This window comes from Zalophus californianus, chromosome 8 (genome assembly GCF_009762305.2).
Source record: "Zalophus californianus isolate mZalCal1 chromosome 8, mZalCal1.pri.v2, whole genome shotgun sequence".
Classification (NCBI taxonomy): Eukaryota; Metazoa; Chordata; class Mammalia; order Carnivora; family Otariidae; genus Zalophus; species Zalophus californianus.
In genome coordinates, this window is record NC_045602.1 from 2,657,016 (window position 1) to 2,677,851 (window position 20,836).

Below are 20,836 nucleotides of genomic sequence, written 5' to 3' on the forward strand. Positions count from 1 at the left end.
ACAGTGTAGCAGGAAGCTCTGTGCTGGTTCTCGGAACAACCTGCTCCACCCCCTCGCCTCAAAGCCACCAAAGCCACATTGGATACCCGCTAAGGAAGTCAGCTGCAGCAGCTCCATTCGCATTAGACACTGCCCTTCCCTTGCCCTCCAGCCGCACCCTGGAAGAGCAGGGAGGAGAGACGGCTGAAGGCCGACGATATAAAATACCATGCCCTCTGCCCACTGGGCTGGGTCAGGCCTGCACTGGGGAGAGGCTCTGCTTGGGATGTAGGATGAGGCAGGGCTTTTTCTGTGTCTGCTGGGATGATCCCGTGTTTTTCATTTTTGTTTGTTAATATTATGAATTACATTGATTGATTTTCAAATATTAACCCAACCTTGCATTCCTGAGACAGACCCCACTCATGAAATATTGTCCTTTTCATATATTGTTGGATTTTTTTTGCTAAAATTTTGTTTGGAATTTTTGCATCTGTGTTCACGGACGATGCTGGTCTGTAGTTTTTATTCTTGTAATGTCTTTCTCCAGTTTTGGTATCATTTCTTCCTTAAATGTTTGGTAGAAGTTACCAGTGGAGCCAACTGGGCCTGGAGTTGTCTTTGTGGGAAGGTTTTTAACTACAAGTCCAACTGCCTTCCTAGATAATAGGCTTCCTCAGGTTGTCTGTTTCTTCTTGAGTGAACTTTGCTAATTTGTGTCTTTTAATTTGTCCATTTCATTTCAGCTGTTGAATTTATTGCAAGAAGTCATTTATTTTTAATTTTTTAAGATTGATTTACTTATTTTAGAGAGACAGAGAGAGAGAGCACATGGGAGCTGGGGGAGGGGCAGAGAGAGGAAGAAGCAGATTCCCGGCTGAGCATGGAGCCTGCCACAGGGCTCGATCCCAGGACCCTGAGATCATGACCTGAGCTGAAACCTAGAATCAGATGGTTAATCGAGTGAGCCACTCAGGCGCCCCATGAAGTCATTTATAATGTTCTCTGATCCTGTTGACATCTGTGGAACCCAGTGATGTGACCCCTCATGCTGCTATTCCTGGTCATTTGTGTCTTCTCTCTGTTTTCCTGATGAACTGTCTATATTTATCAATTTTATCAATCTTCTCCAGGAACAAACTTTCGGTTTTATTGGTTTTCTTGATTTCTTTGCCTCTGCTTTCTATTTTATTGGTTCTGCTTTGAACTTTCTTCTGTGTTGTTGTGTAGGGAACCATGCTTCTATGTGGGGTGACTCTTCTCTGCACCCTCACTTTCTTCCCTTTCTCTTTGGATACCCTTCTCCCCCCACCCCCCCGACGCCCTTCCCTCCCAGGGCGCAGGCCTTCGCGTTGACTTCTGCTGTTTGTCACAGAGGGAGCTGACTTCCTTTCTCTACCTTGTGATACATTTGCATTTTTGTCAGAGACACTGCGGACACAGTGTCTTGGCCCAACGATGGAGATTTCTGTTCTGGCACCGGGCAGACGGGGAGTGACTGGCTTGGGCACGCGCTGGAGCCCACCGTGTAGCGTCGGTCTGCCAGCTTGCTTCCTTCTCCCCTCTCTGGCAACTTTGCTAGGTGCACCTGCTTTCCCTAGCCTCCTCATCGAAGCTGACGTGGGTAACTCTTCCCCCTCCATCGGTCAGCATTTATCCGCAGCTTTACTACTTCTTTTAACCACACGATTTAAACGTATGCGCAGAATGGATCACCTCTGGCCGCAGCAATAATGGTAAAGTGTGAGTGCGCTGGCCTGCACTCACCCTGCTGTTGTTCTTTTCTCTGCCGCTGTTTGCATTTTTCCTAATCCTGCACCCCCAATAGTCTCACTTTTCTTCCTTCCTTTCTTTCCTCCTTTCTTTCTTTCTTTCTCTTTTTCTTTCTTTCTTTCTTTTTTCTTTCTTTCTTTCTTTCTTCTTTCTTTTCTTTCTTTCTTCTTTCTTTCTTTCTTTTTCTTTCTTTCTTTCTTTCTTTCTTTCTTTTTCTTTCTTCTCTTTCTTCTTTCTTTTTCTTTCTTTCTTTTTTTCTTTCTCTTCTTTCTTTTCTTTCTTTCTTTTCTTTTTTTCTTTCTCTTTCTTTCTTTCTTTCTTTCTTTTTCTTTCTTTCTTCTTCTTTCTTTCTTTTCTTTCTTTCTTTTTCTTTCTTTCTTTTCTTTCTTTCTTTCTTTTCCTTCTTTCCTTCTTTTTTCTTTCTTTCTTCTTTCTTTCTTTCTTTCTTTCTTTTTTCTTTCTTTCTTCTTTCTTTTCTTTTTCTTCTTTCTTTCTTTCTTTCTTTCTTTCTTTCTTTCTTTCTTTCTTTCTTTCTTTCTTTCTTTCTTTCTTTTCTTTCTTTCTTTCTTTCTTTTCTTTCTTTCTTTCTTCTTTCTTCTTTCTTTCTTTCTTTCTTTCTTCTTCTTTCTTTCTTTTTCTTCTTCCTTTTTGGTTATTTTATTCATACGCCATCATTCGAGACTCTGCAGGTAACGTAGGCAGTCAACAGTAGGGCAGTAGGAGTGGTTAGTCTCATGTGTTGCTATTTTATGTTTACAAAAGGAGTCGCTGAAGGATGTCCTCTGCATGCCGAGCTCACCCCAAGGTTGCTTGTTGGTTGATTACTTGGCTTGCATACTGTGTCCCCCTCTGTTGGAGGAAGAGGCCTGAGTTTGCCGAGGTGGGACGAGGAGAGAGAGAGAGATGTTGGTGTATGAGGAGCAGGTGGTAAATCAAAATAGTTTGGAGAAGATAAAGCATCTTTCAATATAAAAAAAAAATCACTAAACCAATAGGATTTGAAACATGAAAATTTGAATGGCCCTCAGGAGGAGTAATTTGGTGGCTTTTGGTATGAGTAACACAAAATGAGGTAATGCACTGCCCACTGCTTAGCAAAATGCCCGAAGTAAGTTAAGAGCTCAGCTGATAGTAGTTGCTGTTGTTTCTGTCGCTGTTGGCTCCAGAGTCCCCGCTGTTGTCAGAGGTCAGGAGCCCTGGGCTTCAGCTGCTCTGACTTCCCTTGCTGACCCCAGGCAAGTGGTTGGTCTCCAGGCCCCACAGGGGACCTGGAACTCCTGCCTGGGCCATCCTCAACCCTTCCACTCCTCTAGCTCTGGGAACTTCCACTCAAGTCTTATGATAACTCAGTTGGGCCACTGTCGTGGAGGCACTCAGAAAACCAGACAGGGACCCACCCCTCCAGTGGCATCGCCATCAAGAAACCCCCAGTGAGGTCTGGACAGGTGGCCCTGCAATCCCTCCCAACCTTCCAGAGGGAACAAAAGCCTAACTTTTAGAATCATGATAGAACCTTACACGGTACATGATATCAGCTAAGTCAATTATAAAACCCCAGTCATGGTTCTTTTGTTTTGTTTCGTTTTTTTTTTAAATGTAAACAACCCTCAACATTTCCCCAAAACCGGGAAATAAAAATTCATCCTCATCATGACCAAGAAGGCCAAGAACCCATTTCCCCAGCCCTGTTTTAGACACAGTTGCCTGGTCTCCCCTCCAGAGTCCACAGTGGTAAAGCCAGGGCGAGGGCTGTGAAGGTGTTGAGGGTTTGCCCAGATTTGCTACATTGCTATAGGCAATGGAGCCTGGGGTGGGGGGTGAAGGGCGATTCCCCCCACCTGCCTTTCCTGTCCTCACATCATGCTGCAGAGGGGCTGACCTCTGCAGATTTCTGGACATTTTGGGAAAGAGTTAAGCTGGTTTATTTTTGGACCCAGAGGATCACAGAATGAGAACCAAAGTGGCTTTGGAGGTGGCCCAGGGTGACCATTTCCTTAATGAGCAGAATGAGAAATGGGGAGCCCACTGCACTCTCTGTAGGGTTTCTGTGATCTGTGGTGATTGTCTCTTTACAAATACATCTGTTTAGGCTCTTAGGCTCAGCATCCTCTGTCAAGTAGTGTTAGGGGCCTCTCTGTTAATTTAGCTCGCATGGCCCACATTCCAGACCCTGATGAGCACCATTTGCTCATGATGAGATTCTCCCCTTAGTTTGGTTACCTGACAAGGTCTATTTCTTGGTGCTAGACTCTCTTGAGTCTTTTCTGTTTGATGTTTTGCTTGGAATAGGCTGTGAAGATGTTCGCTGAGGGTAGTTGGAACAGCTCGAAGGGGTGCAAAGAGCAGGGACTTTGAAGCTAACAACAACAACAAACAACAACTGCTCTCAGCCGAACTCTTAACTCATTCCTGGTGCTTTGTTAAGCGCCCCACAATTGCATCATCTCATCTCATGTTAGGCACACTGAAAGCAGCCCTTAGGAGACTGGCGCCGCTTGCACCTACATGCATGCACGAGGACACAGGTGCACAACCTGTTGCAGGTTATGTAAAGAGAAGGTGATGGAGACAGTGCTGGAATCACGGATGGCTCAGACTCAGGCTCCTATGTGCCACGCCGGCTTAGGTTCAAACCCCCGGTTGGCTAAAATCTACAATCAAATATTTTTTGATGGCTTATCGTGGCCAGGACACTTCATAACAGTGTGTTCTTGGTGAAGAAAATAAGAAGCAGCTCTGATTGTTTACCGCGTGAGTACTTTGCCTGGTTATTTTGAGGGTTAGGTATGAATGCAGTGCCTGCCAGAATGGGCATTCAATAAACCATAGCTGCTACTTAGGGAAATAACCTGCGGCAACCTTAAGTGTCTTCTGGCATTGGTGGAGATTTGGTTTAATTACCTCAGACTGTTGGTTAAGGAGCTCTAAAAGCCCACTGAGCCCCCCGGCCTCTCAGGGCGGATGAGCGAATACACGATCTCTGAACGTGTCATCACCATCAGTAACAGAAAGCCACCTGTGCTTTCTTAGGAGATTATGTGCAGTACAGGGGAAAAAAACCCAGAATCCTGTATTTAATTGCTGGGGTTATTTAATTAGGCAGGTGATTTCAGGGTTAATGAATCATTAACACATAAAAAAGCAATTAGCTCATTGTTTCCATAATTTTATGCAATCAAGTAGAAAGCTGTCTCTTAGGGTAGTTGCACCTTAATAGAGTTTTGCAGATAATAATTTCTGTTGTTTTGTTTTTAAGCTAGGTCAGTGGTTGTTGGTATTCATGGCTTTGGTTTTTTTGCCATCAGTATGCAGGTGTATATAATCTTATATATAGTGTGACACGGCTGTAGGCATGTGCATTACCACCGTGCTCAATGACCTCACTTTTTCTGGGATTCTTCCTGGGGTATCAGAGCTGCCTATCACTTGCCATGACAGCATTTATTCAGTCATTTCACAACGTTCTTCTCAAACTCCTATGGACCACTCATTGTTCAGGCTCTGGGGATCCTTTGTCGAACATGACAATCAAGATCTCTGCTTCTCAGGAGGCTTACATTCCAATAAGGAGGAGTCAATAATAAGTAAATAAATAAACACAAACATATTAGACAGTATTAAATGCTAGATGGAAATAAATCAAGGGTGTGATTGGTCAGGGAGCACCTCTTGGAGGAGTTGCTTCTAAATGGACTTCTAAATGCAGGAAAGAGCAAGGTGTGCAGACATGGGAGAACATTCCAGGCTCAAGGTCTTGCGCAGGAACAAGCCTGATGTTTGAGAGCTGCAGGAATACATCCAGGGCTGTGGTGTGGGGAAGAAGGGAGGAGCGGGGATTTTAGTGGATGTGTGGCTATCTCCACTGCATGGGCTCTGAGGCAGAGGGTGACCATTCTGACTGATGTTCACAAGGGAGGCTCTGCTCCCGGTGGTGGTGGGAGGACAAGCTGCGGAGAGGTGGGGCCGCCTGACCTGCACGGCAGCCGTGGATGGGTCCAGGGTACGGCTCTGAGGTAGAACTGAGAGATGCACTAATGGGTTAGTTGAGGGGTGTAGGGGAGGAAAGGACTCACCAGTGTCTCCCAGATTCTGTGGTTGAACAAATGGGTCTGTGGTGGTGCCGCTTTCAAGAGATGGGGATGCGTGGGGTAGCCAGCCGGCTGTGGGGGAAATCAGCAATTCTGTGTGAGCCTCAGTGAGATGGAGATGCCACGCGGTCTGTCCATCTCTCTCCAGTCCCTCCCCCTCCCCTCCTCTGTCTCTCTGCGTCTCTCTCTGTCTCTGCATGTGTTGTAATTGGATGGACTGTCACTATGTGGCAGGTGTGGTGTTGTGCCTTTTACCGCTGCCCGCCCCCCCCCCCCCAAGGTGTATCATCCCTGCTGCCAACATGAATAGTTTGCAGCTCAGAGGTGAAATCGGCCCCGCAAAGTGGTATGGACAGTGAGCGGCAGGTGTGGGATGGGAGCCCTGGTCGGTCCGCGTCCACGGGCTGTGCTCTCCCACCCAGTGGGCTGCCTCCCGATTCGCTGTGCTCTCTCCGTGCCTCACAGGGAGCTGCCCCTTCTGACTGAGGGCGTTTCAGCCTGCAGCAAGTTGCTGAATAGGCTCGGTCCTTCTGACATTCTCCACCCCGCCCCGCGTGCACGCTGGCTCGTTGTTGCCTTCAGAAGACCCAGAAGAGCAGATTTTCCTTCTCCTCTTTTATAAAAACCCATGCTGGGGGAGCATGAGATGCCAAAACTTTGCCGCCGCTGTTAATGGTACGTGCGGCTTCCTCGTACCTCTCACGGTGAACTCAGAGTACACGGGTCAGTGTTATTCTTGGCACAGGAACTGTGTAGGTGACCTTCACTCACTTGGGGTAATTCGGTAGAGCTGCGCCAACGTTGCAGGTTTGGGTTCAGGAGCTGGGCGATGAGGGAGGGGCGCATTTGTCAGACCTGAGCCCCAAGCCTGCAGCAAATGCTCCAGTACCGAGTGACTCTGCTCAGTCGGTCCTGGGTCAGAAGGGAGAAGGGGTCACACATGGCCGGAGATGGGGAAGGGAGGGTCAGCAGCACCAGGTGGGTGTAGCCCCCGGGGGCGGGGCTCCAGGTGAGGCCTCCTGGTGGACTCGGTGGGAGGTCGGCGGGCTCAGTGCATCTCTGCCAGGAGCTCACAGGGCACCGGGGAGGGAGGCAGCTGGCAGGAATGGCAGCATGTGGTGTGGGGGGCACCCAGAGGGCTCTAATCTGGCAGGAGCCTGAGCAGAGGTGCTGTGCTGCTGGGTCCTGCGTGGAGGCTGGCGGAGTGCAGAGGGGCAGAGTGAGGCAGGTGGGGTAGACTGGGGTCGGGGAGAGGGACTGTGGAGGCCTCGTGTGTCAGGTGGCGCACTTGGGCCATGGAGGTCTGGAGGGTGAGCCGGCCCCAAGCTCTCCAGCCTGGTGGGCTGGGGGACAGGGAAGGGACACAGCTGGGAAGTGACTTTCAGGGGGTCATGATGGAGAAGCCTCGAGGCAACTCTGGGACTATGTGGGGCCGTGGCCCTGACCCTCCCCCAGTGTGTCAACAGCGCAGACCCCTTTCTGCACTCTCTTAAAGGTTGAGACCCTAGGGAAGAGAGATTTTGCTTGCCCGAGGCAGGGCTCAGAGATCCTTTTCCTCCATGTGTCTAGGCCACAAGGGGTGTGAGGTGGGAGCTGAATGAGGCCCCAGGGGTGGCTCAGCCCCTCAGGGTGGATTCACAGGAAAGAGAAGAGAGGGGTCAGGGAACAAGGGGAGGTGTTCTCACCTGCTTGCAGGGCATTCTAGCCGAACCCCATGACCTGACTTAGAAGCCACCACCGTTCTTGGGGCCCACAGTTTGGCCGAGCAGCGTGCCTGGGGAGTACATCAGGGATGCCTGCTTGTCGGATGGGCTGCTGGGCCCTGGGGAGTACATCAGGGATGCCTGCTTGTCGGACGGGCTGCTGGGCCCTGGGGAGTACATCAGGGATGCCTGCTTGTCGGACGGGCTGCTGGGCACGTCCTGAGCACCGCCGCACAGCTTGTCTCTCCGGACCTTCTCTGATGGCTCTAGCCCGCTCTGCACCTGCTTACCTGGCCCTTTACCCTGACTGGAATACACAGCTCTCCGACCCCGAGCCCCAGTCACCTGGCGGGAGTCCTCTCCCCCTCCCAGGGAGGAATCCGGCTTGCCCAGAGCCCTTCCTGGGGCCGCCCCTGTGTGTCTGTTAGCCAGGCCTGCCCCCACCTTTGTTTGGGTTTCAGGGCAGCGCTGTGCCGGCTGTTGGTATTTAACAGGTGTTTGTCAGTTTGAGCTGAATTCTGACACTTGCTTTTCCTCTTTTCAGATCAAACCAGTGGTACATTATGATATGAATGTGCCTTCCAGGTGGCAAACATTTCACCGTACCTCCCGGCACGTTAAGTGAGTAAGGTCTTGTGGGTGAGAAATCACGACGGCTGTGGCTCCTAAAAGACGGTGTTCCAGCTAGACAGACTCACCGCGACCCTCTTCCTCCCCGCGCCCCCGACAGGGACACCTGTATGATTCAGCCTTCCAGGCGCTACATATCCTTTCTTCTCTTGAACCTTGATTTTGGAAAGGCAATCCGACTGCCTGCTGTCCAACAGTTCACATGGGGGTGGAAAGGCAAGGGCTTCACACACACGACTTAATCCTAGGCTCTTATTTATTTATTTATTTTTAAAGCTAGCCGTTGCAGCTGGTAGGTGTTGAAAGGACACTTACGGGTTGTTTCCCTACCCCGAGCTCGTACTGGCCAAGACCCGTAGGACGGCCGCAGGATGGGGTTGGCAGGAGTCCCCACGCCCCTGGGAGCCACGGCGGAGGCTAGGGGTCGAGGTGCCCGGGACAGTGTGTCTGGGATGAGACCACTCTCTGGGCCAGTCTGCCTTACGTTTGGGGTTGTAGAAAGCACACAGTCGACTCAGACCCATCGTTGGCTCAAATCCCACCTTTCACCTTCCTGTCTTTGTGATTGGCACACCCCCCGTGTCTCTGAACTGGGTCCCCGCTTGTAAAACAGGACTGATGATGCACACCGCACGTGTGCTGAGGGCTCCCTGGTGACGGGTCCAACGGGCCCGCCCAGTGCCGGTCACGGAGCAGGCACTCTCCAAATCCTTCTTGTACTGGATGTTACAGTATTTTATGATTAGAACCTGTGATGTGGAGATGGAGATAGTACCCTCCCTTTTGCCATGTTCTGCTCCCAGGGGACAGAATTTCAGTGAGTTTCTACAGAAGTGTGGGCTCTGCGTGTCCGAAAGCTGCTAGTGGGGATGCCCGGTCCTGGCCGTTGTCAGCATCTGCTGCATCCCTGACCCGGTGTCCTTCACGCGCGTGCCAACCGGCGAAGGGCTGGGGGCCATCAGGTGGAAAGCCCCTGACGGACTCCTCAGAGCCCAGACTGTGGGGCAGAAGGATGCAGGAAACATGACCTGTTAGTAGCCAACCTTGGCCCCTTTCACGTCTCTTCAGAACCTCGACAATCATTTCCATAAAATACCTCTCCTTTCAACTGTGCCTTCTGTAAATCTGAGAGCGGTTTTGAAGCGATGAGAGGCCTGGTATTTCCAAATTGTGTGAAAGACATCTGTTTCTGAAGAATGTATAGAAATCTCAGGGAACAGTACTGGCTTATGGATCCTTCTTGGCAAAGAAGCGTATCCCTAAAGCTACATTTTTTTTTTGACACGAGCCAAAACATCAGTGATTCTCACTTCTTTTGACGGACATTCTTTTTTTCTATTATGGACCATTTACACCTGCAGCATGCGCTCCCTGCTTTAGATGTGTGCTAGAAATTCCACTAGATGGACCCAAATATCCATTCAAATGCAGTGTCTTTTCTACAAAGACCTGATCATGTTTGCTTGGAGACCTTGTAACTATAAAAACAAGCAAACAAAATAGCTGTGGCGGGTTCCAGGGTCTTCAATGTTCCAGGGAGAAAGGGGTTTCTCCCTTCTCACAGATGGGGGAGCTGGGGTGGCAGGGAGCCGGGCTGGTGGGGTGGTGGGGGGTGGCTTGTTTGAGCACGCGCCGGATTCGGAGAGAGAGCCTGGTGCTCCCCTGACTGTCTGGACCTCCTCAGAATTGAGCTGGCCCAGACCACGTGCATCTGAAGTGTGGAGGCTGAGGCTCGGATTTATGTCCTGCTTCTGCCACTAAGTGAAGCAGCATCACGTGGGACCCATTGGGTCACTGTCATCACCGTCATCAGCCCCTGACTAAGGTCCATTCCTAGGTCCATGTGCTATTTCCTATTTTTAAAAATTTAAAATATTTCCTATGTTAATAATTTAAAACATGTTCTATTTAAAGTGTTTCCTACTTAACTTTAATGAGCACCTTAGGGGGTGCATTGAATAGTAGTTTTATGCCTTTAACTTCTCTTACTTCAAAGTTAATTTAAAGAAATTAACTACTTTTTGTGGCCAGAGTGACCTATGCCCATGGTAAATAAATACATAGCTTTAAAAGGTGTGCGTTGAAAGTAAGCATTCCTCCCACTTTATGTCCCTAGATCTGTAGGGACTTCCCTGGAGGCAACCGCTGCTAACCACTTCTGGAGGATCGTAATAGGGCAGACTCACAGATGCCAGCATACGGATCCTAGGGGTACTGTTGTGTCTCCTCCTTTTATTCACCACACAGCGTATCTTGGAGATGGTTCTTTATGAGCACATATGGATAAGCTGTGCTTTAAAAAACTGGCTACATAGTTTTCCAAAATTCGGATATGCCCTAATCTAACCACGCTGGGCTTTGGCCGTGCGTCCAGGGGCTCCTGCCCGCCCATAGCCTCTCCCTCGAAACTGTTCTTGGGTATTCAGGTGGGGTCGGTTGGTCATCCAGCTACCTGGAGTGTTGGGTAGCCCATAGACTGATGCTTGAATTGTGGCATAGCAAGAAGGTCTAGTTCATTCTTCAGCTCAACCAGCAAACTTTGGGAGATGTGTTAAGTCCAGCACACCCTCCGAACTTGTAAGTTCCTAATTTATAAATTGGAGATAACATTTCTTTCCTTTCTTTGTCTTTAAAAATTAAAGTATTCATATGGGTAGTTTTTCCCATTTTTACATTCTTATTATAAATAAATGTGGGAATCTAGAACACCGTAAGGAATAAATCGACATCCCTCATCCCACTTCTCAGGTCCTCCTTGTAACCTGAAGGACACTCACCTTCCGTGTTCTCTCCATACCTGCTGTTGTGTTTTTTTTTCCAGCATTAATTATATTTGACCATTTTCCCTCTGTAAATACAAATTCTGTATAAACGATTTTAAACTGCTGCATAACTTATTGTACGGCTGTGCCACAGTTTATTTAACCTTTTCTCAGTACCTGGATATATAGGTTCTTTTCACATTTTTGTTTCTATAAATAATCCTATGGGAAAAGTCTTTATGTATGAATCTGTTTCATTTCCATGGGTTGGATTTCACCAGTCAGATTTCTTCAATCTCTGTGACCAGCTTGCCCCCGAGGGGAGCGTGACACTTTTATCAACAGCTCCAGTGTGTGTGTGTGTGTGTGTGTCTTAGTCTGCTGGCACTGCCACAGTTTGGGGGGGGCGACACAATTCATAAGAGTGCCTATTTCCCCACACTCAGGATAAGAATGCATGTTAAGTATCTTTAAAAATTTACACAAAAACACAGCATGACCTTGTCTATTTTTTTTTAAAGGTTTTATTTATTTATTTGACAGAGACACAGGGAGAGCAGGAACACAAGCAGGGGGCGTGGGAGAGGGAGAAGCAGGCTCCCCGCGGAGCAGGGAGCCGGATGCAGGGCTCGATCCCAGGACCCTGGGACCATGGTCTGAGCTGAAGGCAGACGCTTAATGACTGAGCCACCCAGGCAGGTGCCCAGCATGACCTTGTTTAAACACTTCTCTTTTATTCCTAGTAGTAATCTATGTTTGAAAGACTTTTGGAAAACATTTAGGAAAACCAAGAGATGGAAACATTGTAGCAAGTCTTTATTGTAGGAGTGCTGTCACATAAATGCATTGTAATATAACTTGCACAGAACCTTTTGTAGGGTTTATTTTGGGGCAATATTTTACGTATAGAAGGTGATCTCTGCATGGATTGGAAGCCCCTTGCCACAGAGCATTGGGAGAGAAAACTGATTCTTTGTATTTTGCACAAACGAATTAAAGTTTATATTTTCTCTGAAAGAAAAAGATGTATTCATCCAATTTTAAATTATTTACATTACAGGAAAAACAACAACAATAAAACAAGAGTAACCATAAATAATAATGTAAAAAATTGAAAACTGGAATTGTAAAATTGAGCTCCTTAATGTTAAATACTATTTATTACTTTTAGACTTACAGCAGGTGGCAGGGCCTCATTCACAGTAGAACTTTGCACCGAGTACTCTCCCCATGGCTGGCCCCCTGCCTGACACAGAAAAAAATAAAATAAACCCGCTGGGATCATGGTGAAGCTGCCTTAAGACTGCAAAAGTGAAATCAATGGTTTCTGTTATCTTTTTGGAGGATTGCACATTATTTCCTTTGGGACGCTATCTTGGCTCTGTGGGAAGGGAAAATAACTGCATTTTTAAGGGCAAAATTCTCCCTTTGTTTGCCAAATGGGCATAGTTTTCTTCCATTTTACTCACCACAGTGGAAGCATATTATTTAAAAAGTGGAGTTGTGTCCTGTTCATCTGGGCATTTGATAGTCTACGAAAAGATGTCTCCCTGCAGTGTTGCTGTGTCACCAGGCTTTCAGCATTGAGCTGCTTGGTGACGGTTCTCGTGGGTCAGGCTGTGTGTGTGAGGGCTGCCTGGCGCATCGCATGCAGCTTATGGTTCTGGAAGTAGAGGGCCCTCTTTGAATTTCCAATGTTTCCCCCTCAAGTGTAAGGCACTAATGAATGCTTTTTTTTTTTTTTTATTCTTACAGTGTTTTCACAAATGGAAGACTATTTATCCCACCTGTAAAAATTATCATACCCAAATTCAGTCTGACGGAATGGAATAGTGTGCTGGCCATGATTGGGGAGAAAGTCTTCCCTCTAGGAGGCGTGCGAAAGTAAGGCTCTGTCACCTGGGGGAGACCTGGTCACAGCGTGGGAATGTTCACCCTGGACCAGCAAGACCTCCAAACCTACATCATTAACTCTGATTTTAATTCTTTGGAACAGACAATATTTACTGTCTTTTTACCATACTTATTTTTATTTTTATTTATTTATTTATTTAAAAGATTTTATTTATTTATTAGAGATAGAGAGGGAACACAAGCAGGGGGAGGGGCAGGCAGAGGGAGAAGCAGACTCCCCACTGAGCAGGGAGCCCGATACGGGACTCGATCCCAGGACCCCGGGATCATGACCTGAGCCGAAGGCAGACGCTTAACCGACTGAGCCACCCAGGCGCCCCACCACACTTACTTTTTTTTTTTTTTAAAGATTTTATTTATTTATTTGACAGAGACACACAGCGAGAGAGGGAACACAAGCAGGGGGAGTGGGAGAGGGAGAAGCAGGCTTCCCGCCGAGCAGGGAGCCCGATGCGGGACTCGATCCCAGGACGCCGGGATCATGACCTGAGCCGAAGGCAGACGCTTAACGACTGAGCCACCCAGGCGCACCTCACCCCCGTACTTATTTTTAACCAATTTATTTCATTTTTCATTCAACACAGTTTATTGAACATCTGCCATGTGCTAGGTGTGGTGAATGGGTGAATGAGGACATGGGGATGGGGAGAGGCAGGGTGGCCATGGCTGGTTGTGGGAGTGAATCCCGAGGCAGGTGGGTGGACTTAGACCACGGGCCTGGTGTGGATCAGTGGACCACAAGGAGGGAGCTGTGGGAGCGGCCAGGCTAGCAGGCTGCAGAGAGAAAGGTTAAAGCTTCAATATTGGGAACACCGCTGGGGATGATGAGGCCCAAAATCTTGCATGGGAGTGGGCTGAGAAAGCGTAGGGAAGACACAAACTTTCAGAGTTGAAAAGGCAGAGATGTGGAATGATGCTGAGCGTTGGAAGTATCATCTTTATGGACAGTGATGGTCCCCAGGTGGTAGGCATTGGGATAGAAGAGCCAAAACATTACTCCTATTTCACTTGCTGGCAGTAATCTCTCTTGGGGGGTAAATTCAAATGTAAATGCTTGATTTACAATCAACAATTGTGGCACCAGTGATGAAGACTGAGCCTATCTTGTGAGCGGGACATCAGCTGTTGGGCATGTAGAGCCGCGGGGTAGTCGTTAACCTAGTTAGGGCGGTGAGTCACCACGTGACCCTACACGTGCCAGGGAAGTTAGAGGGTACCTAAAAGTCAGTACTGTGGGTGCCCAGATGATTGCAGAACGCAGTCAGAAATATCAGTGTGTTACTCTCAAACAAAGAGCCCATCACCATGTGGGGCAGACTGACTTGTGTGTGCTTTTGGAAGGAGCCAGAAGCGGTGGTAGAATTAATCACACGTATCACATGTGAAATGGCAGAGGCGAAGCAGGCAAGGAAACAGGATGTTCGGTGGGAAAATAGGACATTAGATTAATAAGCTTTTAATTTTTTCTAATCAATCAATCTAATCAACCAATTCTTTATGGTTGAGTTTAGAAAAGGTGCAGAGCTTAGGAATGAAACAAATGCTTGGAAGTACAAAGGGTAATTTTATTTGGTCTCATCACTGCATAAAAAGAACACTTAACCTTCTGAGAACAGACATTTTCAAAGAAACATACAAGCAACGAATCTCGTCCTTGCAAGCCTCCCATTGCTGGAGGAAGACCTGAAGCTCTTTCGGTGTGTCTGGGACATTTGACTTGAGCTTTTCCAGGGCCCTTTTTCCCTCCAGCTCCGCCCCCGTTGAGAGCTCATTCCCTGCATCCACCTCCCTCCACCTGAGCTGTCAGCTCATGCATCCCCTTCCTTGTTTCTGCTGATGGAGCCAAGATTCTCCTGGGCCCCGGAATCAAACCCAGACTCCATCTCCTCCAGCTCCTTGGCCTCCCCCTCAACAACCCCGTCACAGTGCTTGTGATCCACGATTTGAATTTTGGATTATCCTGAGTAGGATTTCTTTGATCTAACTTTTTTTTAATGACAACCCAAACTGTGCCGAGGTACGTGGTCACCCTGCTCCACGTGATGCCTCGTGGCGTCTCCTGGAGTTGCTTTTCCTTTCATTTAGCTCCTTCCTGTAGAGATGCTCTCAGTGTGAGTCGGTGTGACGGTACTTTAGCGGGCCTTCCCACTTCCATGAGGGTGTGGCTAGCTTCAAAGTTCGTTCCTTTCAGATTTTGAAAACATTACTTCCTTGTCTTGGGCTGTCGGTGCGGCTCTGACCCCTTTGCTCCCTGCTCCTCCGGGGAGAGCCCTTCCGGACGCTCGCGTGCCTTCCTGGATGTCTCCCTAATGTGCCCACATGCGAGTTTTCCAGTGGTCTCTCGTTTTTGATGCCTATTGACTCAATTTGAGGTCCTTCCTCTTTCTTTAATCCTGTGAAATTCATCTTCATTATTCCTATACATTTTTCTTCCTTTCTACATTTAAGTTTCTTTTTGAGATTCTTACTTTTGGGCTGTTGGCACGCCTCCTCATCCTCATTCCTCGGCTTTTCTCTTATACGTGTTGTTTCTCATGCCGCGTGCCTCTGGGAGACCCTGTCCGTTGTGTCCTCCCAACAGCGGCTCAAGCCGTGTCTGCACCTCTTCTGCTGGGCGCCTCATCCCAGTGCTGTCTCCGTAACTCAGTGTTCACCTCCGTATTTCTGCTTGTTTCTTCTTTACACTTTCTTGTTGTTTCATATTTGTAACTTCTCCTCTTATTTCATTTACAGTATTTTTCATGTTTGTATTAAATTCTTGGTCCATCTGCTCCAACACTTCTGCTTCCGGGGTCTGCACCAAACACTCCGTGGTGGAACCTCGATGGCTGGCGCCAGAGCAGGAGACGCCGTCCTCCAGCCCGCATGGCCCTGCTGGCCCTCAGTCGCGTCTGCCTCCCTCCCCACCTTGCCCGCTGCTGGCCTCTGGCCTCCCTGACTTACTCCTGGGGATGCTTGCACCAGCTCTTTGGGTCCTCCAGTGTGGTGACGCACCGAGTGTCCTGGGACAGGGGCCGTGGCAGGAGAGGAACAGAGTTCCCAGCGTTGTGCTCCTTGTCACGGCCACCTGCTGCCCACATGGCTCTCTGGGGGCTTCTCCTTGTGGTCACCTGTCTGGAAGGTCTTCTTGTTGCTCCAGGGCTGGTCTAAGGTGGCCGTTCTCATGGGGCTCCCAGAGCAGCAGTGGCAGAGGCGGGGTAAGCTGGACACTTGTTGGAGATGAGTGTTCTGGCCTCATCCTAGGCTCACGGAACTGGAGGCCCTAAGGGCGGGGCCCGGCTGTCTGCGCGTCAGCAAGCCTTCCAGGTGGTTCTGGCGCTAAGGTTTGAGAAGGACTGATGGGGGGGAGCGGTTTTGTGGCTTCGACCTCCTCAGCGTGCCCTTCTCGTCTTCCTAGTCTGGAGATCGCTGCTCCGTCTCCCGATCGCCTCGCACACCCTTGCTGTAGCAGCCCGAGCCTCCTGTCGCAGGCCAGGCTCCTTTCCTCCAGCAGCCGCGTCAGCGTGACGCATCCACGACGGTCTGCTGGCTGTTGCTGGCACCTAGCTCTTCTCTGCTCTCCCATGTCTCCCATCACTGTGGCAAACTCAATGATCAATTCCTCTCCCTAGAATATTCCAGGCTCCAGAATTCTCTGTGCAAGTTCTGTGTGTGCCTTTCCCCTTCAGTGACAGTCAACCCCTGCTTTCTGGCCTTTGGCCCAGGCCCCTCCTGCTACCCCAGATGGCTTTACCCGTCTTCCCATGAGGAAACCTCCTACCCTCCCCACCCCACGGCTTGCCCCCGCCTCTGTGAGGCCTACAGTTGAGTCTGGTTTTCCTCCTCTTGGAAGTCTGGATCTTTGCCCTTCGCTGGTCACATTTGTGTTTATAGGTTTAGGTACAAACCCTGACTTTGGGGGTAGCAGTGACTTCCTTACTCATAGTTATGTCCGACACAGTGCCCACCTTGTCCAGTGCATAAAGATCCTCAACATTGAGTGAATTGAATCATTTCTTACATGAATGAATGAGTGAATGAATACTTGCCAAAAAAGGGTACAGAATAAAAGCGAGACAAATATTAGTCTTTTGGTGCTTATAAAAAGGCATATTATTTGCTAATAAAATACCGGTCTGTTTTCCAGGTATTGTTATAACAATACAAGCCAATTTGTATTAATTTTTGCTGTTATTAAAATTAATTGAACACCAACCAAGAGCTTAAAATGTTCTCAAGGGCCTCTGAATACTTGCACATAATTAAAAATATACTTTAATTAAGAAACCTAAAAATGGAAAACAAGCCTAACTTTGGAAGGGCAGCTCCCATGGGGTTTAATTAGCCCATTTGGATTACGCTTTCCTACGCTTTCAGTGCTTGCCAGTAGCCCACATTCCGGTCATATTGTCTGCAGAAATGCCCCCAGCCCTGAGGTCACTGCTTGAAATCTCCGGCCACTTCTTCTTGCTCTGTTCACAGATTATTTACCATGAATGGGCATCTCTTGGACAACTCAAAGGATCTGCAAGACAACCACTTCTACGTTGCCGCCGGACTGGAGACCTTCAAATATTTCCCTTACTGGAAATCCTCCAAGGTGCCCAGTGAGGTCCAACAGTGAGCACATTTCTTACCTTGCCCTCCTGAGTTGGTAGAGTTTGCCTTTTTCCCCAGTATCGCCCCCAAGTACAGCCTGTTCAGCTCTTGGCTATTTTTCTGGAGTGAAACTTGATATTCTCATTTTATATAGGACACAATTTTGGATTTTCACAGTGAGGCATGAGAACCCCTGTTGTGTGACGATGTCACAAGGACAGTGAGCCCTTGTGTTGAGCAAACTGCTGGTGGGGGGACACTAGGAGTCTCAGACAGAAAGAGCCTCAGCCTGCAAAGCACGTTGGCCCGGGACACAGTCGTGGTAGCCCAGCCTCCATCCAGCACCTCGTTCTGTTTTTTCTCCTTCGGCCGGCTTCCCCTGACTGTCTATGTGTCCCGGACCCCGGAGTTGGTGTGGGGTGGCGGGCCCTACTGGTGAAACCAGTGGTGATGGTTATGGTGGATCCTGGCCCAGGCTAATGGGGTGCACCGCGGTGTGTGTGTTTGTGGACTTGCGGGAACGTCTACAAGGAAGACAAAAGCATTGGTGGGGTCTCCCCTCCTGTCACCAGAGAACTAGAAGGTTGGCTGTCCCTTCCTGGGGCAGTTTGCTCACTCCCCTGCTTGCCATCTGAATTTGGCCAAGCTCTTGTGATGAGTGCATAATGTTCTCCTGTGGGCTCCTGCCTGAGGGATGCCGAGTGTCTTTACTGTGAAGAACAGCCCAGTGTTGGGCCCTGACCTGCTTGCCCACAGCTCACATAGACAGGTGTGGACTCTGTCCATCTGCAGTTCTCACCATTCAAGGACCTTGAAGTCCCCTGATGAGGTGGTCTGACTTACGTTCCCAGGGCACAGTTGCACTTGATGCTTCCTTAAGAGACTTTGGTGGTTATTAGTCTGGAGCCCTCAGTGGCTGCAGCTCCTGCTGGGCTCACGTGTGTCCATACTGGGTGTCCAGGCTCAGTGGTGCGTCAGGCTCAGGAAGGAGGTGACCTGCAAGACTGTGGAGTTCAGCAGTATATACTGATCCAAATCCTTGATTTTTGTCCCAGATTAAAGCCCCGGTGTTAGGGCAGAGTCTGATTTCTTTGCCTCTGGGTCCTGTGGGATGACAGGGTGGGGCGTGGGATGGCAGGCAGAAGGTCTCAGATATGCCTGCCAGAGACCATGAGCCCCGGGGGACTGTGCCCTGCCAGCCATGCCCTTTGTCACTTGCCCTGGAAGGCGGGGCTCTGCTCCTCCCTATTTTGGTACCCGGCTGTCAGGCGCCTCCCTGCAATGTCCCTGTAGCCCTCCTTCCAGGAGGCTGTGGGATACGGTGTGTGACTCGGGCACCTAACCCCCGTTCCTGCCCCGAGGGAGCTCCTGATTTCCAGGGCTGGCTGGGGGGAGCGGTTCCCTGCTGAAGGTGGGATTTTGCAGCCTTGACTGCTCAGCCCCAAGGCTGTGTTTGAACTACGTGCAGTGGCGGCAACTGTCTGAGGGCCTGTCGGGGACCTTCCCTGCAGCTGCTTCTCCGTCATGTTTCTCATGGTCATTATCTTGAGCAAAGAAAAAGAGGGGTGAGTGTTCATCTTGTGGTGGAGCAGGCAGATGGTTTCACCTGCATGCACCCCGTAAGTTCCCTGGCCCAGAGCCTGGGAAGCTGAGACACATCCCAGGAGGTATCTGTTTGCACTCACCTGCTGTGAGGGTTTCTACTTTGAGGCAGAGAATGGCTTCTTTTGTCCTGTCCGTAGGCAATGACCCCACAGCCAATGGTTAGGTTGGGGTCCTGCCACATGCCTGGCAAGCAGGGCTATTTCCTGATTTTATCCACTTGCTAATTCATTGCTGATGGTGCTAACTGCATGGTGGGTAGAAATACCTTAGGGGCCGTTGAGCTGAGATGCACGGCCCTCTCTGTTCCCGTGTCCCCTGCTCCCCACATGAGTCCCCGGCTCTCCATGTGTTTTGTTTTCCCTGTCACCTGTTCATGTGTTGAACCCTGAACTGGTCTATTGGTGGCTTAAATATCTTTCTCCCTCACCAAAGAGGAAACGAGTCCACAGAGTAGCTAAGAGACTGAAGTCTGTCCCCCACCCACGACGTGGACCCGGGAGGTGCCCTTCTGCTGGAGAGTGGGGTGCCAGAGCGTTCCCTCCCGTGCGTAGCACCGGCGGGGGTCAGCCCCCATACAGAAGAATTAGGAGCGGGGTGTGTACCCCGGGCCATGTAGAGCGAAAGGTGGCAGTTAGACAAGGGGTCTGTCGGTGGTGGGAGGAGGCTGGGCTGGGTTTTGGGCTTGGAGTCTCTGCTCTTCCGCTGGTCAGGGTGTGGCATTGACTAAACCCTCATGTCCCTGAGCCATGCTTCCTCTCCAGCCCAGGGAGAGCATGACGTGTGTGCCACGGGTCCCTGTGAGAGTTGCATGAAAAACCCATGTTTGTGTGAGTGACTGCCAACTGCCTGAAACCTCAAACTTGTTAGGATGTCCCCCCATGACCGTATACAAGCTTCAGGGCAGAAGGTGCCTATAAATGTGGTGCCACTCACCCTGATAGAAATGGAAAGCCATCGGATTTTCTAAAGTCTTGAGGAAGGAGACTGAGCCAACCCCAGTGGGGGCCCCTTCTGTTCTGAGGCGGGGAAATGCCGTTGATGTGAGTTCGTGATGATGGGGGGACTGGATGTGCCTTCAGCAAGGCCTTGCCCTCCTGAAAGCCAAGGCTGCAGCCTACAATTTTAGAAAGATATTTTCTGGCTGACTTTTACAGATTTATAGCTGACTATCTTTGGTCTTTCAGAAAGTATGCAGACATCGAGAAATACTCACGAAGAAAGAAAAAAGTAAGTCCTTTTCGGGGTGCCTGGGTGGCTCTGTTGGTTGGGTGTCTGACTCTTGATTTCGGCTCAGGTCATGGTCTTAGGGTCTTGGGATCGAGCCCCATGTCGGGCTCCGTGCTGAGTGTGGAATCTGCCTGGGATTCTCTCTCTCCCTCTGCCCCTGACCGCTCACACTCTCTCTCTCTCTCTCTCTAAAAAAAAACCAAGTAGGTCCTTTTCACACAGGAAAGATGAGAACTGTGCTTGGGGACATGTGACAAGGATGCCCCCCAGGCCAGCCCTGGCAGTGGGGCCTGGAGCTTCCGGGCCCAGTGTTGGTGCCAGGCTTCCTGCTGTGTGTGCAGCCACGAGACATGGAGCTCAGAGTGTAGGGACAGACAGGAGGGAGAGTGGCCAAGCCTGGTGTGGCCACCCTGGGCCTGGGGGCAGCAGGAAGGGGGCACGTCAGGCGTAGAGGTGAGAAGCGCTCACTGTGTACGCTTATCTGCACGTAGTGTGACATAGACAGCCCAAGAAGAGCAGCCAGTGAGTGTCAGGATACAAGCCTGGGAAGGCAGGCCGAAGCCAGTTCTTGGCGGCC

The 20,836-nt window shown here is 49.5% G+C and overlaps 1 protein-coding gene across 10 annotated transcripts in view; it reads left to right on the top strand.

Annotated features, from left to right (window-relative positions):
- DCDC2C (doublecortin domain containing 2C) overlaps window positions 1-20,836 on the top strand; it is a 121,287-nt gene that overhangs the window by 10,950 nt on the left and 89,501 nt on the right. For 8 of the 10 annotated variants that reach the window (XR_003524694.1, XR_003524695.1, XR_003524697.1 and 5 more), the window contains exons 3-6: window positions 8,088-8,164; window positions 12,691-12,819; window positions 17,311-17,448; window positions 20,217-20,259. Coding sequence is in view for 5 of the 10 variants with exons in the window: in XM_027622513.1 (XP_027478314.1) it covers window positions 8,088-8,164; window positions 12,691-12,819; window positions 17,311-17,448; window positions 20,217-20,259 (387 nt within the window). In the remaining 5 variants the exon portion in view is untranslated. The remainder of the gene's footprint in view (window positions 1-8,087; window positions 8,165-12,690; window positions 12,820-17,310; window positions 17,449-20,216; window positions 20,260-20,836) is intronic. The other 2 variants (XR_003524696.1, XR_003524698.1) reach the window with 2 other exon arrangements.